We start from the raw sequence: 18,332 nt of genomic DNA, 5'->3' as shown, positions 1-18,332 counted from the left end.
TTGTTGTTTTTTTACAGATGTGAAACATAATGTTTTACAATGTGGATATGGCTCTAACGCACCAGATGTGTGGAAGTAACAGGAGGGCAGTGAGCGTCTGTTACCTGTATCTGATGAAATATTCTCTTTAGGTTGTGTCTGTGAAGAAAGTTCTGCTCCTGAGAACACTGCCTCTCCAGTTGAATGAGGAAGTTATTGAAGAGTACAGTAGCCATAGATTCATGGTTTGAAGCTGTTTCCCTAAGGTGATAAAGACAAAAATGCTTCAGAAAGATGCATTCCCTTATACATTAGAGTTGTGTTACAAATGCATAATACAAATGCAAATATTATGAACAACAGAATATTTTAGGGTGGATGTTGTGTTTTTCTCTGGCTGGTAAAAATGTGATTTAATAAACATTGAAAATACTAATTCTGAGCCACATACCAGTCCTGGCTTTCAATCCAGCTGGCCATCACCTGTCTCAGCTCCATTGGAAAGTTGTCATCATAAAAATAGTCCACCTGTTCGAGGAACTTAATATCCAGTTGCTGGATTTGTTTCCATTGACTCATAGTGGTACTGGGACGAAAAATGCAGTGTTCAAAATACAATGAATGTGATGCAATATATGAAATACACGAAAACTATACTGTTAATATATCGAATCAATGGCAACAATAACTTCTTGAGAAATCAAGAAGTGTTTTGACAACAATAGTGTAACCAAGAAATAAGCTATGGGCTGAAACCACTATCAAACATGACAATCATACTCTTGAGGTGACATTAGAGGTTTTAAGACTCTGTAAAATGATGAGATTTACTTGACGAAAAAAAAACTAGTAGATTTCAGGGCTAGTTTATAAATTGATTTGTTATTATCATGTGATTTATTTCTGCATGAAAAAAAACGACAGTATCTACTAATAATTCTAAAAACATTATAGATTATTATACAGTAGTAGCCTGTTCCTATTTTATTTGCAGTTATTAATTCAATGATTTCCTATATGTTTACTAAATGTTAAATTAAGTGTAGAGCAACAGGGTTCACCTCTAAGGGAATGAATGACCTGAACTGACCTTGAATGCAGAAGCAGCTGTCAAAAGTTTTTGGGATGATTCTAACATGATTTTAACTTTATTGTGACATAAGATCACCACAATAAATTCATGCACAAAATGTAAAACCTCTTTTATGTCTGTTATGTTTATAAACAATTTTAATTTGTATTTGACACTCATGGGAGTATTATGCTATATTAAAGTCTGAGACAGTGTAAAAAAAAAACAATGCGTTACAAAGTTTCCCAATCTCCACTATATTTTAGCTTTCATATAAACAATAAATATTACAACGCACCATATAGGCTACGGTTTAGAAATCAAATTTTAACAAACAACTCGAATACAAATGCCAATGCATTCATTTGTAATAATTGCTTAAAACCGAAACTAAAGTCCAAAGATTTACCTGCTGCTCTTACGAGGATGACACTCACGAGAAGTTCACACAATTCACCTGCTAAACCTGATGGTTCAGGGTAACCAGCAGCCACGCGTTTAACCAGACGCAGTTCCTCAAGAGTCTTGCCCTCAGACTGCAGACCCTATCCGGCGAGACGCGCTTCAAATGTTCCTAGAAGTCTGGAGATGCGTGCACGGTCCCGTTTCCTCTCATGAATGACGTCCTTTCAGGCATGAATGTCAACTGTCTTATCCAGCGATCTGGACTGAACGGGTAAACAGGTGGGTTCTTCAAGGAAATGTTGAGCACTTCGCGAACACGGAAACGTCGCGGCAGAAAAAAACTACAAGGGAAACTCCCCTAAATGATCTCAAGTGTGTTCACAGGGTATTTTATATTGACCGCGTCTGTCTGACTCACATCTTGTGAGTTTAGAATGGAGTATGCATTTTATTAGATTTGTGAACTCACCACTCTCTGCAAGGATGGCATTAAAAGATACGTGTTACACATAGGTACTGATAACACAGATGACACAACACTGTCTAGCACTTGAGGCGTGCTCTTGCTCTTTGATAGCAATCATTCAAAGATTTTTCCATATTATAAATATACGACCTATGCTCTCAGTGTCAAATGCAGAAACGTTAATTCATGAATTTATTACCCCCCCAAAAAAAGTTTTTATTGTATTTAATTTACAGTAACAGTTTAAACAAAGTTTAACCAAATTTTACTTGTTGTTTTAATTGTTGTTGGCAGCCCCAACATTTAAAATGAAATAAAAAAACATATAAACACATACATAAATGTAATTTGGCATGAAATATAATAAATATTAAAAGTTTAGTATAATGCAATTCATAATGCAGGTAATGTTAACTTAATCATTGTTCCAGACGCACACCATGCATGTTGCTTTATATGTTTGCCTTATATAGCCTATGTATATGTGTGTTGTTGTTGTTGTTTTGCAAATATGAATTATTCTGAAGCAATATTCTCATCAGTGTTTTTTTTTTCAGCTATGACACATAATTGTGCTTTTTATATTTTATTCAAGGGCTTTTTTTTACTTTATAGAGGAAATTTTCCCACTAATCATATTAATATGATTCATTTCAAATTCTTACATTTGATCTATAAATTCAATTATGATGTGATTACCTATACATGATCAAATTCAATAATTTACACACAAAAAATACAACAGCGTTAAATAATATTTTAATATACAAACAAGAAATTATGGTGGAAATGATACTTTTCAAAGAAAAAAAAAGCCAGTAGTGTGCATTTAATGAGTGAGCATTAAGTCGTTCATTCAAACGATTCGTTCAAATGGCAGATTTATCAGATGTTAATGAAACTTTGACTCGTTCAAAACACGGAATCAATCAGCAATGACTCGTCTGGTTGCTGTGAGATTCGCTGTTTCCACCTAAAAGTGACCTAATTTGAAGTAAGTGACCTAATATTAGTATTTGCTTATTGAACTGTTCACAGAATCATTAAACAGTTTTAATGGTGAAAACGTTGTGATGTTGCCTAACTAACTGTATATAAAAACTTTTTGCCATTATATTCTTCATTTCTAATATAATGTACATTTTCAGGACGAAAAATAGTTTCATTTTCTGTTTATTTACCATATTTTACAGTAAAATTTATTTTTTTCTCTTTAAAACGGTTTTTTTTTTACTGTAACATTTTTAGATTATTTAACTAAATATTATTTTCTATAACTGTCGCGGTGACTGAACGCCCGGCCGCACGAGGCCGCTGTGCTCCGTCAGATTCTTTTCACTATAGACGAAGAAGAAATGCACAGCGGCCACATGTGATGAAGAGAGGCAGAAAAACATGGTGGAGCAGAGTGACGTCCGCGTGGTTCGCTGCGGCGGCAGCAAAATAAACTTTAGACCTCCAATCATCTCCACTGACTCCAGGTATCCGCTAAATCAAGTGAACTTTTGTGTCTGATGTTGTCTGTATATTCTCTAAATCTCATCGTCTTAAACATTAAAGCCGTGATGGAAGTTCCCAAAGGGATGGGTGATCGGCCAGATAGCAAATTAAAATCCGATCTACATGTGTGTCTTAACACTTGGCTATATGACAGGGTTATCTGCATTTTTATAGTGGGATGAACTTTAGTGATTGTTTACAATGCTGATGAATGTGTTGTTAGTGTTGTGTTCAAAGATACAGATATGTCTGTAAAGCAGGTAACGTTAACTTAATCTTTGTTCCAGACACACATCATTCATGTTGCTTTACCCCCCAAAAAATCACATTATTGTGACATTAAAGCACAGTAAAAATATTGCACTTAACATTGTTTGCTGCAACCACCCTGGGTTGATTTATTTTTATTTTTTACCTTTTTTAATTCCCCCCCAATATGTTGATCCCATTGAAATGGACTCTGAAAGCTGTATAGTCATGCGTTAATAAATAAATAATATATATAAACATGTATAATGTGTGGAAAAAACAGTAAGCATCATGATATAAAGCCAAAGTGGATCCATTATTAAGTAAGTTTATTTGTCATTGCACAGGTGTTTTTTTTTTTTTTTAGTGTTCGTTTTATCAATATTTTAGTTTTTTTTTGTTAAAATAATCACAATTAAACCCATGGTTTTAGTAAATAATTAAGACATTAAATTCTGTTTTATGGTAAGACAACTAAGTAACGTGAGTTTTTGATCATTTGTGTGCAATATATCTGTATGAATTCACTAAACAAAAATACTTTTTTCCAGTGACCTATTGGAGGTCTCTGAATGGAAAATATAAAATGCAAAGGCATTGTCTCTATCACTTAAATTTCAAGTTGTCTCATGGTTGCAGGTTTCTGTTGTGTGCCTCTGGGGATTCAGTGAAGGTCTATAGCACACGCACAGAAGAGTGGCTCCATAGTCTGCAGGGCCACACCAACCAAGTGACCGGCATTGCCTTGAATCCTGCCAATCACCTGCAGGTCTGTGTGTGTGCATCACTTTAGCTCACTTCTATAGAAAGTGTCAGATCGTTGAGCAGTTTGTCTTTGTGTTCCTTCTGTCAGTCAGCATGCCAATGAATTCTTAACCAGCTCATGTAGGTGTGTTTTGAAGTCCAGTTAAATAAATTATGAAATTATTTGCATATTCCTGGTATTTGAGGTGCACTATATTATAGCAGAAAAATGTCTTATAATCTTTCGCCATCTTCCTTTTTGGAGGAATTTGACTAAGCTAACCATATATTTTGAGGACAAAGTCTTTATTCCAAAATATACCACGTGATCTCCTTCCTGGATTTATTTTGGATGGCTTACTGTTACTTCAACAGCAGAATTTAATCTTTAACCTGTTCATTATTTCTGCATGCAGGTTTACTCTTGCTCTGCAGATGGCACTGTTAAGTTATGGGACTTCATTGATGGCATCCTTATCAAGGTACAGTTTGTGGTGGTGTGAGAAAAGCCAAGGCCACTGTTGCAGTAAGTATTTTCATTCTTTTCATGTTGTTTTATTTCTTTTTTTCAGACATTCATCATTGGACACCCTTTGTTTGCAATTTACGTGTCCGAGAAACATGAGGGAATCGTTTTTCTTCATATTGTTATGGATACAGATTCCAAAAGTGGTGTGTATTTCAGTTCTCCATTCAGAAAGCACTTTGACAATGTTTCTACAGAAAGCACAATATTAATAGAAATGAATGCTCTGTGTGTCTGCATGTCCAGAGTGTTTTCAGTTGGTTGCTGTACATCTGCCCAAGTCAGCAGAGCAGGAGGTGGAAGCCAAAGAGCTGTCAGCAGTTTCCAGTCATATCAGCCCAAAACCCAACTGCACGGCCTTCGGTAGAGAAGTAAGAGCTCAATCAGCACTTTCTTTTAGTGTGATGGTTATTACATTCTTTTTTTGCTGTGATTTGTCCTTTGGTGGATGTCTTGAAATCCATTGAGGTATCGGTCTAGAACGCTTTTTAGTCCAAGACTAAATTCAATTTTTAATACCTACTTTACATAAATAGGCTTTTCAGGCACAGAATTTTAAAACGTTCAGGAAAAACAAGCCAGAACAAATCTGGCATCTCTTTTCCAAAGTAAAGGTCCTTTTCTATACATTTTCTATTAATAAAAATCCCTTAATGTGAAAAATCTGATAATAAATTCAATAGAAAAAGACACAGTGACAGCTTGGAACAGGAACAGATCATATTATAATACAATAACACAAGTGTATCATACTCTAAAACCCAACAAGCTGGTGTTAAGATGTTTAGAAACCAATAGGCATGAGTACTGTGGACCTATTTCATTTGAATTCACAAAAAAAAAAATCTTAATGTACAAATAAATTATACGCTCCATGCGTGTGCAGCTCTTTCGCACCTTTTCTAGCTGTTTTGGTACAGCCATTACACATCATGACTTCTGAACCTTATTTGTGGTTGTGGGCAAATAAGAAAGACCTGTATGTTTCTTCAAGCTCAAGACATGGAACCAGCAACTTTACAATTAGCTCTAGAGAAAGTAATTTCTTAACATTGTGTTTTCTGTATATTGTATTTTCAGGGGCAATACATAGCATTTGCCAGGAATCTCCAACTGAATGTTTATTTCTTCAGGAAGCAGAAGACATACAGGTAATAACCGCTGTATCCTAAATAGCCTTTTTATGGTCAGAACATGTAGAAACGTGTCCAACCGCACTGCTTATTTACTGGCCCCAGAGCAAGACACGTGTCATGTAGCTAGGATTGGGCTTTGTTGGTTTTTCCTTTTTATTTTCTGAAAACAAGTAAATTGAGACAACACCACCTTATAGTTCACCTCAACATGAAGATGTAATTTACATCTTACACACTGTCATTTAAAAACTGTTTTTTTTTTTCCCGTTGAACTCAAATGGGATGACCAATATTCACACTTTTCAAGTAATTTGGTTATTGGTTTACTAACAAATAGCATGATTTGAGTGATTTTTAAAGGGGATATTTTCCACAAGTTGGTATGTTTCATTAGGGTCTTTAAGAAATGTCTGCAACACACTTTGGTTAAAATTCCTCATTGGTTGTGTAAAAAATACCCTTTTTACCTTGTCAAAAAATGCTCTGTTTACAGCGACCCATTTCGGTCCATGTCTTTTTAAATGATAATGAGCTACTGCTCACCCCACTGCTCTCTTACGTTGTTTGCATATTCGGTGGCGTGTTACCATCAGAAACAAAACTAAAACACTGCGTCCTCAGTGGCTCTGGTGTAGAGAGAAAATGTGTCGTCACTGCAGCTTTCATGTGTAATGTGTACAGTATGTGCATCTTAACAATTAGATGTATCCTGAGATAATAAAATGACAATTATTACTAATAATGAAATGTAAGTCCTATCATGTTGCTTTTGTAATTTAATTGTCAAATAGCAAAAAGAAAACAATTAAAAAATCTATTTGGTACAATTTATTAGTTATTCGACACTTAAACATAAAGAAAAAATTTATATCTGCACCTTTTTCTTCTTTTTTTTTTTTTTTTCAAAAAAGTTTTGACAGCACCCATCCGTATTTGCTTTCATTACTTAAATGTTCCTGTTGTGCTAAATGGAAATCATTCATTGAATCAGTGTAATGAAAATGTAAATGACCAATGTAAAGTTAAATTAAATGTCCCCCTTTTTTTCTCGTTGTAGTTTTTCCTTAAAAGCCACAGATAAGAAAGGAGCCAAAAATGCATTCACATGCATAGCCTGTCACCCCACAGACGACTGCATCGCCACCGGTCATGAAGACGGAAAGATCCGTCTCTGGTAAGGCCAGAATTCAGCATGCAGTTTTTTGATTTCATATGCAGGTCATGTGATCAGAATTGGAGGTTTAAAGTTACTTTGTTTTTGCTACAGGAGAAACTTCATTCACAAAAAAGAGTACACATATTCTACCCAGCACTGGCATCATAATGCTGTAAACACTTTGTGTTTTACTCCAGAAGGTGGGTTGTACTGTGGGGTGGGTGTGTTTCACACACTTTCACTTCATCTTCTGTGTCAAATGTATGTTACTGACCCCATCTGTAGAAAACATGATGTTATTGTCCGTGCAGGCACTAATCTGTTGAGTGGAGGCATTGAGTCAGTGCTTGTCCAGTGGCAGTATGGGGCAGGCAACAGAAAAGAGATCCTGCCCCGTCTCGGAGGATCCATTTTACATGTGTCTACATCATCTGATGGTCAGCTGTTTTGCACCTCTCATTCAGACAACAGTAAGTCTTCAGCTTTGTGGTGAATCTGGGATTTCCTTCCGAAATTGAGCTAAAAGTAGTTTTATTTTGTGTACAGAAAAGAGTTTATTTTTTTTAGACAAATTAAATGTTATATTATTGAAATTTATGAAGTTATTCTACATTATGGAATTTGTTACATTATGGAGATATTTTAATCCTGCCCCATACCGAAACTTTCAACTAAAAGTCTGAACCTTATGCGGTTACTTCACCACAAAAAAAAAAATTAAAGTTAGTCATTAATCACTTACCCCCATGTCGTTTCAAACCCATAAAAGCTTTGTTCGTCTTCGGAACATAATTTAAGATATTTTGGATGAAAACCGGGAGGCTTGTCACTGTCCCATTCACTTTCAAGTATGTATGAAAAGCATCGTCAGAATAGTCCATCTGCCATCAGTGGTTCAACTGTAACATTATGAAGCAACGAGAATACTTTTTGTACACGAAGAAAACTAAAATAACAACTTTATTCAACAATTTGTCACGAATATTATCCAAACTGGTGTTACGGTAATGTTAAGAGACACCGGAGACATATTGTTGAAACAAGACCTTATTTTAGTTTTCTTCGTGTACAAAAAGTATTCTCGTTGCTTCATAATGTTACAGTTGAACCACTGATGGCAGATGGACTATTCTGACGATGCTTTTCATACATACTTGGCAGTGAATGGGACAGTGACAAGCCTCCCGGTTTTCATCCAAAATATCTTGGGGGGGTAAGTGATTAATGACTAAATTTGTTTTGGGGTGGAGTATCCCTTTAATGGCTTTACTTTCATCATGCAGATTGTAATTTATATTGTCATACTGTTTTGTGGATGAATTGTGTACATTTTTGTGAGATCTTAGTCTTAACCTTAGTCTGTCTTTACCCACATATTTCACTCTGGTGTCATTTCTGACAGCTTTCTGGTTTGTCATTTGCCTTCTCTTCCTCAGAGATCACAGTTATTGAGAGCAGCTTCAAAGTGTGTGGAGTAATTCAGGGTTTAGTCAAAGGTTTGTAAAGTCTCATTTGCACAAACCATTGAGATTTCATAACAGTTGCAGTAAATGTTTATTTCTTCCGATGTTTTTAATGCTTTCAGGAGATGCCGTTTTGACTGAGCTAATGATTGACCCGCGCAGTAAAGCTTTAGTGCTGAATGGGAAACCGGGTCATCTGCAGTTCTACTCCCTGCTGCGTGACAAGCATCTCTACAATGTGAGTTTTCCCATTTCTCTTAAATAAGCAAGTATTTGGGGGAAGTATGTGCTGGAAAATGTTGAATCACATGACGGTGCGTTAGTTTTACCCTTGTGCGCTCTGCTGAAATGGCTAATAAACTTTTGTCACCTGACGTGTGTCAGATGAAATCACATGATCCGTGCGGCCGTCGTCTTGTCAAATATTGTTTTGTCATGTTTTGTGTAGATTTGTGCTTACATTCTGTCTGTTGCATTCACAGCTGGACATAGTGCAGCAAGAATATATTTATGAAGCGGGTCTGGATCAGTTTGAAGTGGTGAAGGCTGCCTTTGACAGAAAAGGGTTTTGGCTTGCTACAGTGGAGGAAAGGGGACAAAAGTCCTCCGATCTTGAATTTTTCCTCAAACTGTGGGCTTACGATGAAAGTACACAAAGGTAATCACGCTAGATTGCAGATTTGAATAATGTCAAATATATGATTCGTATAAGAAATGTAGAATTTTGCCCACGACATTTGCTATTTCTCATGCTCCACAAGCAAATAATGTAAATCATTTTCCATTTAATTAATACTGTTAGGAGAACAATCAAAAATCTTGGCACTGGTCCTTCATCAGTGTTAATTATAATCATATTCTTATCATTTCGTATTATATTACCTTGACGTTATCTCATAAACCATACATTTATTATACAAAATTTAAATGTTACAATTTTAATAAAATATAACTTTTTATTTAATATAAGCAATACCAGTATATAAATATGCAGTTGCATAAAATTTCAAATTAAAAATGAAATGCAAAAACACACTTCACAGTTTGGGATGTGAGGACTAGTGCAGGTGTATGAAGGAATATGCCTGATATTTCAGTGTCTCAGTTATTTTACACAAATTGTGAAAAGTGTATATTTATGATGACTTGGTGCATATATATATATATATATATATATATATATATATATATAATGCACACATGCATGCACACACACACACAGTTGTTGCATTGCATGTAATTGCTATTTATCTTTTTAGAAATATCATTAGGGAAAATTAAATTTAAGACTTAATCATAAATTTAAAATCATATACTTTATACACATACATACATACAAATACATATATGTGTGTGTGTGTATAAAATGTATAATTAAGTCCCATATATATATGAAGTGGCAAAAATATATTTTTATAGTACAGTTCAAACTTTTGTGGGTCAGTAAGATTTTTTTTTATGTTTTTGAAAGAAGTCACCAAGGCTACATTTATTTAGAAAAAAAAATATATGGAAATTTAATTTATTTGAGATAGAAAAATCTTTTGTAACATTAATGTCTGTATTTTTATTTGTTAAAAGAAACGGACTCAACTTTTGAATGAAATTTTCATATTTCTAAACAAGACTTTATTTTTGGACTGTAATATTGTTCTGTCCCATTAGTTTCGTGCTGAACACTACCATCACTGCCGCCCACACGGATCGGATTATATCCATGTGCTTCAGCTCTTCTGAGGAGACCACCATGCTGGTGACCACAGCAGAAGAAGGCCAGTTCAAAGCATGGTGTCAGGGTGTTGACGCAGACACAGAACGTGAGTCAAACCCTTCAGACATTTGCAAAGGTGTTAGTGTTGGATTGAGAAGCAAAACACCGAAGGTCACGAGTCTGAATCCAGACATACCTGTCTCACCGCAACCTTTCCATTTGTGTTTTAGAAGAACAGAACTTCTGGTCATGTGATTTTGTGGGCAGCTACCATAACCTGAAGCCCACAAACTGCAGTTTCTCAGCTGATAGCTCTCTCCTGGCGGTGAGCTTCCAAGAAGTCATCACCATATGGAGTCCGGACACCTGGGAGCTGCTCACCACCCTCTGCCAACCACCTGGAGTAATAAGGTGGGATATGTTGTTTTATCAGGCAGGGTACTGTATATGTTACCTGTCTTCAAATGAGTCAGTCCAAACGCTTTCTGATGCATTTAGAATGGGTTGCACAGGTTTCTTGAGGTCTTTAGATGTCTGTCCCATTCAGAGTGGTGGATTAACCTTCACTAAACTCTTTTCTAACTATCTGCACAGTCTGAATAATAGTAACTTAGTAATTAACCCTCTGAAGTCGATTAACGCGTATACACGTAATGAGACATTTTCTCCTGATAACCCTAAAAATAACTTTTGATCGTAGAGATAAAAGCAATACATCAATCGTATCTGTAAAGGGTCTACTTTTTTTGTATACAGATATAACAAAACTTTGAGCATTTATAAAGATAACAAACAAGGTGTGCTGTCTACAGCCTTTGTCTGCGCTGATCTTCATTTACAAACACGTCATTAAAATGAACTGTAACTCAGTGAAAACTCAACGAAGAGACACGAGAGAGATATCTATAGAAAGCCTGACATGTCTACTTTTAAACTAAACAAGCCACCGAAAACAAATATTCTGTGATAAAGTAATCCATGTGAAAACAATGCGATGTCTGTTTTTCACGTCTCCCTTCATTATGTTCTAATGTGACCACGCGCTGAACGCGCTATTCAGATTATAATGTTTCACTGAAGCGTGCAGCTTGAATACGCCCATACGCAGCCAGACTGTTCTTTGAGTTTGCTTCGCGATGAGAGGAATAAGACATAATTCACCCCAAAAAGATGTGATGTGGTTGAGGATTTGAGATTTGGATTTCCTCACTTTATTCAGCAGATATCATATACATGAGTAAGTCTCTTTTTATTTATTTATATACTACCTTATTTTCCGCACTATAAGGCGCACTTAAAAGCCTTTAATTTTCTCCAAAAATGACAGTGTGCCTTATAATCCGGAGCGCCTTATATATGGATCAAGGTTTTGTTGACATTCCCTTATAGTGTGGAAAATACAGTAGTTTTCACATAACGTGTAAACATTTTACTAGTTAGACTTTTTCCAAAGACTTTTTGCAAACTATAATTCCTGACTAAATGTATAATCAAGTGAAATATTATGAAGTCTCAATAACAATATACCTACACTACCATTCAAAAGCTTGATGTAAATAATATAAATGTAACAAATAAATGTAACTGTAACAAATGTAACACAATGCTGTTCTTTAAATTTATTCCCCCCTAAAAAAAACCTGAAAAAAATATTCTCAGCTCTTTTCAACGTTAATAATAATATTAATAATAATAATGGTAATAATAACAATAAAAGTTTTTTGTTTTGTTTTTTTGTAAAAAAATCAGATTGTTAAAAGGATTTCTGAAGGATTGTGTGACTGGAGTAATGATGCAAAAAATTCCGTTTGAAAGTCAGCTTTGATTGTTGCTAATAAACTGTTTAACTGCACTCCCAAGTGGAAATTAAATTATGTTGTGGGATAATTAAATATATTCTAAATAAACTACAAACATAAAATTATATAGATTTATTTTGTCCTCACATTCTTTCTTGTAACTCTTCCCTCTCAGTGACACAAGCTGACTGAGAGGCTCATTATGCAGCTCATTATGCGGGCCTTTGTCTTCTCAGGTGTAAATCACAATGATATTCATGATAGTTGATGCCTACATACATATGACTTTTACAAACAAAAAGTGTCTTAGAAAATTTAAATCAACATATTGTTTTCTGTAAGTGAGTAAACAAGATGATTTTAACATAATTTAGAAAGTAAAATTCTTTGCTACAAGCTCCAGTTCTCAAAAGTCCCAGGAACAAATGTTCTGTGTATTTTATGGCCTTATTCAAGTGATTTAACATTTTTAGATTTTCACGAACCACGCATAACATTTTTTTTCTCAAAGACACAATCATGTACATTAGGGGTGTAACGGTATGCAAAAATCACGGTTCGGTACGTACCTCGGTTTTAAAGTTACGGTTCGGTTCATTTTCGGTACAGTAAGGGAAAGAAATGCAAACATTAAACTGCAGGTTGTTTATTACTATACACTTTTTTTTTTTTAAATACTTTTTAATAAAATATATATAAAATAATAGAATAAGAAATAAAATACTGCTGCAAAGTTCTCCACTAAATAAAAAACTCTGTTTCAAACCAATACCATATAATAAAATATAATGAAAAATATAATAAATAACTATGATTACAGTGCAGCATTACCAATCCCAGCTTGTAGACCTGCTTCACCAGAAGCGTGCCGTGCCTGCTGCTGTAGGTGACATAGAGGGAGACCGCCGACAGACCAGGCTCTTGTCTTCATGACAACAATATCTATACTCCATGTTGAGCATAAAGATAAAGCCTACTGATAAAGGACACCGTCAACAGTATTGACGACAAAATAGACTAACGTTATGTTTGACAGGTGCAATATTTGAAAATCGATAATTATTAATTTATTTTTTAAATTACAAATTACATTTAAATTTAAATTATATCTGAATTTATGTCAACCTATAGACTTTCAAACATCAAAGTGTCATGAATTAATATGTATTTGTGTACAAAATGACATATAAACATATTTTCCTATTCTATTTTGCCTGGAAACACTTCCAACACAAGTGCGTGTCGCGTGAAAAATAGGCATCGGATCCATTTCTAGCTCGCATGCGTTTTCTGCTCGGCTCGAGCCGCACCTGAGATGCGCGTCTCATGCAGGCAGTCTGCAAGCTCTAACCTGTTAACATGGGAGCCGAATTAAAAACGGACACGCCACGCAGCTGAGACGCTTGGCCTTAGAATCAGCTGCAGGGCGGGATTTGCGCTGAACACGGAGACTTCCGCCACTTAATATGTTCTTTTGGAAACACGAAAATGTACTTATGTTCCGCGCACAGAATATTGCATTCCGTCATTCGGTACACACGTGCACCGTACCAAAAGCCCTGTACTGAAACGGTCCGGTACGAATACATGTACCGTTACACCCCTAATGTACATACATGCTGCTCACGCATTATTATAGCCCAGTTTGTGCTGATTACAGTGAGATTAGACTTTAGCAATTTAGATGTTTATAAGAAACTGAAAAAAGCACAAATGTCAGGGCATGACAAAACTTCTCCAGGCCCCAAAAATACCCTTAGACTCCAGGAGGTTAAGATTTAGATGCTGTCAGACAAAAATGGGGATTTAGTCCTGCTAAGAAATTGGGCGCAAGCCCAGTCCTGCAGGGTCACCAGGGACGAAGTTGAAGTTTCTCTTCAACAGTGTATTTTGGAAAAAAGGAAGTTCATTAGAGGAAACTGATTTTCATCACAATAGAAAATTCATGGCATTCCTTGTCAACAACTGCTTTCGGTTCTTCCTTAATTCTCTGTGTAACAAGCACTAAATTGTCGTGTTTTAAAATATTTAAAATGGTTTCAGTCTAGTTTTCTGCAATATTGAGCTTTCTCACTCTCCCTTCTATCTCCGACAGAAAATGTGTAATTTTAATTAAATAAGCACGTATATCCTGCTGCATGTTTTAAAGCTAAGCAATCACACTCCAGTGTTTTCAGTGACTCCGTTGACTGTGAAAGCAGTGAACTCAGTCTCTGAATTTAACATGCATTTGGGAGGCCTGAGGAATCTTAGATTCAGTTGAAAAGAAAATACTTTATGGTCAAAAGTAAATAAAATTACCTTAAAATTATGCCTCTAATGGTGTGTCATTTTATGGAAGTTATAAATTCCAGCATTGTGACAGTACTAGTAAATTGGTCCTTAAGGAAGTGATAGAAGATGATATCTTTGTGTAAAGAACTGATTGAAATTAACTAATTGACTTTTAATCCTCACATTTGCCCTAGCTATCTTGGGTGCATTTATTAGAAAAGTAACAATTAGAGGTGTGCGATGTACTACATATTCTACAATAATACTGTTTAAACGATATGCAATTTGACATTGAGTATCGCAAAAACACACCCAGTGACTGCAAATAGACTGCATAAAACAATCTGTGTGAATGCATGTAAATGCCACTTAAGATGCAGATTCTGTGCCACCTCTGCATTGCAAACACAAATTTTGTTGATACTGATTTCATTTGATTGGTAGTCCTAAAGTGTCTTATCTTTTGAATTTGGTTAAATGTAAGAATTTGACACAAACGATGATGCATACATTTAATTAGGTTAGGGGAAAAATGGCCATATAAAGGTAAAAATTGAAAATAAAATAAAAATAAATGTAAACGTACTGAAAATGTTCCTTTCTGTTACTGCTGCAAACGAATCACCGCACATAATATGAAGAATATCAAACGCTTTGGGATTCGGCTGTCCACAGCAGCCCTAAACCTGTCCAAGTACCATCAATATAGTATTTATCTGAATTCTGAAGAATGGAATGTGGATATGTAGTTATAGTAATTAGGAACCCCAGCAGGTGCTAAATCGGTTTCGTACAGTATTTCCAATCCTCTCACACTGATTTGGTAAGCCATAAGGTCATAGGCAGCTTTGCACCATGTTTTGATGTATATTATCAAATAAACTCAAAAAATAAGATTTTGTAAACATCAGTAAAATGATAATACCTCAGGATATTTAGCGCTAATGTTTTTGATAGTTCATTGCTGTCATATTACAGTTTCTGATTAAGAGTAAAGCATCTGATTATCACTCACTGAGACTAATCTGATGAAATATGTAAGTGACATGGGTCTTACTGTTCATGGTGGTCTTTGAATTGGTGAAACTGACTAAAGGCAGCTACTTTGATCCACCAGGGACCTTTGTTTCGGCCAATTAAGCTGCTCCAAATACTTGATTGCAACGACCACAGAAAACCTTCTCTGCTGCTGGAATCTTCTCACTTGTGCATGTAAGTAGTCATTAATATTGGTTCATATTTGCTGTTTCCAGTTAGTTACAGTACAAGGAGAAATTGCACATGTCTGTCACATTATAACAACCCAGTTGTGGACAAATGTTATGGTACTTTCATGGGCTTTTTTGGAGCATTGTTGGATGAACATCTCTTGGGTAACTAAGCTGGCTCAGCCTGGTTTTATTCACTGTTTGGTTTTGCAAGGTCAGTTTTATGTAATGTCAAATCTCTTTCATTCACAGTGGAGTGGAGCACATCTGTGGAAGTTTCCAAGCTGCAGCCCGACCCCTTGTCAGAAAATGTGGCTGCTTTTTCATACCAGTCTGAACATACAGACCGTAAGTGTTTGAAAGCTCATCGCCTCTTGACACATTCTGCATCTCTTTTGGTCAGCAGTACATTTAGAAGTAAACTATATTAGACTTATGCACAAACTAGTTTTAATGTATCTTCTGGTCTCTATACAGTGTTTGTTTTCAAACCCAACGAGCCAAGGCCTCTGTTCAGCCATAAGAACGTGTGTTCAGAGAAGATACATCGTGCTGTCTTTGTTCCCCGAGAAGAGCCGTTGAACAGTTGTGATGAAAGTTCTCAGTGGCTCAACAGATCTCAACTGTACTTCCTCACCCAGAACATGGTATTTCAGTGATATTTGTAATCACACAACAGCGTAAAAACATATATGCATAACCGTAGGACGATCCATTCATGTTTTGTTTGTTAGTTCCTACATCAAATAAAAACCTAAAAAAGTGTTTTTTTTACTTCTAAAAAAAAAAGCTATTTTTAATATGAAAAATTATATAATTTAGGTTAACGTTTATTAGAAAATATTTTTAATTATAAAATTATTGAATTTAGAATAAATGATCAAATTTAATTAATTTTAAATATTCAAAAGATAAAAATTAAACGATACATTTAATATGATAAATAATTTTAAAAAAGTGTATTTTATGAGCTAGAATTCAATTTCTTTGTAAGAGCAATCATGGTAAACAACTGCATAGTCCTGTAAATATGTTCTAATACTATACTGGGTCCTGACATTTCTACTAAAATGCACTGTGTTCAACTATCAGGATTTATTGACCTTCAGCAGAGCAACAGAGGAGGACAGATTGTTGTCTTCGAGTAAACGGGTACAGTTTTCTTTCTTAAACCATCCTTATTCTCATTTATTTCGAAGACCTCCAAAGTAACTTTTCACTTGTGTGTCTTTGGTACAGCTTGTCATTGATGACAGTGTTGCTGTAACACCATTTTACCTGCTGTTGGGCAAACACAGACAACAGCAGCAGAAACTCAACACACCGTCCCATCCAGCAGCTGACAAGCCCCATCAGCCACAGGGCTCCGTTACCATCACAGAAGTAAGTAATTTCAAATAGGCTGTCTGTTTGTTATATATATGTTTCTGAAGGATCGTGTGACACTGAATTCTGGAGGAAATTGTAGTAGTATTTAGCACTATTACTGTTTACTGTAAAAAAAAAAATGCTTGCGTGTATATTTTCAAGTATTTATTTCTTGTAATGTTTTCTTTTTTTTAGTTGTTGCACACACCAGCTCACGTTCTACCTGCTGCGTCTGTCCTGTGCTCAATGTTTGTCAGCTCCCTCCTGATCTCCAACACTGGAGTTCAACAAGACCCCCTCAGGTTCTTTCTTCATATACATATACATATATAATGTTTTTTTTTTTTTTAAGTTAACCAGAGGTAACTTGCCTTCTAAGTTTCCCTTACCTTTTTTTCTGAGATGCTTTGTACTGCATGCACATAAATGTTATATTTTTCCTTTTTGTTTTTTTCTGGCACGCCTGCAGGAAGGAAATGGAATTCTCTGAGCAGGAAATGAATGGTGAGGAAGAGGACTCTGAGGAGGAAATGGAGGCAAGTGATAGTCAGCAGGAGCTCAGAGCCCAGGGTTCAGTGGATGAGGTGACACCGAAGCTTTCTAAAGCACAAGAGAGGGAATTGAAGCGGGTCAGAAAGACTGACTTTAGCTGGATGGCTGGCCTCATTGACTCCAAACCGTGATGAAGCAATTTCACAGTCCTGTTATTGTGTTTTTGTTTATTCTTCCCAACTTGCTTCAGATCCAGTTTATTCGGACTGCCGAAGCCCATTAGTTGTTTGAGAAGTGATTCCTTATGGAACAAAAAGAACAGCAATGCTATTTTGTAACTCTGAATGTTAGTAAAATGTTCATCCCATTTACATCAACAATTTATAAAGAGCTTTGTGAAAAATGTACTGTGACGTTGAATTTATTTTAGTATATTTGTGCATTTTAATGTTCAGTTTATAACTCTTTCCAATTAAAATATTTAAACACCCTTGAATCAGGATAGATTTACTTGAGAGGCTAATTGAACGTATATCTGTGAATGGGATATGTAAGCTTGATTTCCTTTTGAATGAAGTTGATTTTTCTTAGACTTTTGGCAATTATTTAAACTCAATGTGTATTGATTGCACTTGAAAACTAGACAAAAATACTGAGGAATAACTGTGATCCAAAGGTACAGTAAAAGTTCATTGGTTGTAAATGTATCTTCTTAAAATTGTATATATACATAGGGAAGTAGTGTACATATATATATATATATATATACATACATACATACAGT

The 18,332-nt window shown here is 35.4% G+C and overlaps 2 protein-coding genes across 2 annotated transcripts in view; one reads left to right on the top strand and one right to left on the bottom strand.

Moving 5' to 3' along the window:
* The window catches only part of LOC132153291 (signal transducer and activator of transcription 4-like), a 31,856-nt gene extending 30,053 nt beyond the window's left edge, over positions 1-1,803 (bottom strand). Inside the window, exons 1-3 of the mRNA XM_059562667.1 lie at positions 1,461-1,803; positions 431-565; positions 105-240 (exon numbers count right to left, since the gene is read on the bottom strand). Coding sequence (XP_059418650.1) covers positions 105-240; positions 431-558 — 264 coding nt within the window. The 5' untranslated portion in view covers positions 559-565; positions 1,461-1,803. The remainder of the gene's footprint in view (positions 1-104; positions 241-430; positions 566-1,460) is intronic.
* A 1,452-nt stretch (positions 1,804-3,255) lies between these two features.
* On the top strand, positions 3,256-17,788 carry wdr75 (WD repeat domain 75). The gene is made up of 21 exons (XM_059562382.1): positions 3,256-3,403; positions 4,311-4,440; positions 4,832-4,897; positions 4,988-5,087; positions 5,188-5,312; positions 6,022-6,092; positions 7,135-7,251; positions 7,345-7,433; positions 7,545-7,703; positions 8,670-8,729; positions 8,819-8,934; positions 9,179-9,354; positions 10,362-10,513; positions 10,638-10,818; positions 15,598-15,692; positions 15,941-16,036; positions 16,166-16,335; positions 16,781-16,840; positions 16,928-17,071; positions 17,252-17,358; positions 17,526-17,788. The coding sequence occupies exons 1-21, from the start codon at positions 3,318-3,320 to the stop codon at positions 17,737-17,739; spliced, it is 2,514 nt and encodes an 837-aa protein (XP_059418365.1). The 5' UTR covers positions 3,256-3,317; the 3' UTR covers positions 17,740-17,788.
* Positions 17,789-18,332: the final 544 nt, after the last annotated feature.

Source organism: Carassius carassius, chromosome 11 (genome assembly GCF_963082965.1).
Source record: "Carassius carassius chromosome 11, fCarCar2.1, whole genome shotgun sequence".
Lineage (NCBI taxonomy): Eukaryota > Metazoa > Chordata > Actinopteri > Cypriniformes > Cyprinidae > Carassius > Carassius carassius.
Note: the sequence above shows the minus strand (reverse complement) of the source record. Positions and strands in the feature narration are given on the sequence as shown.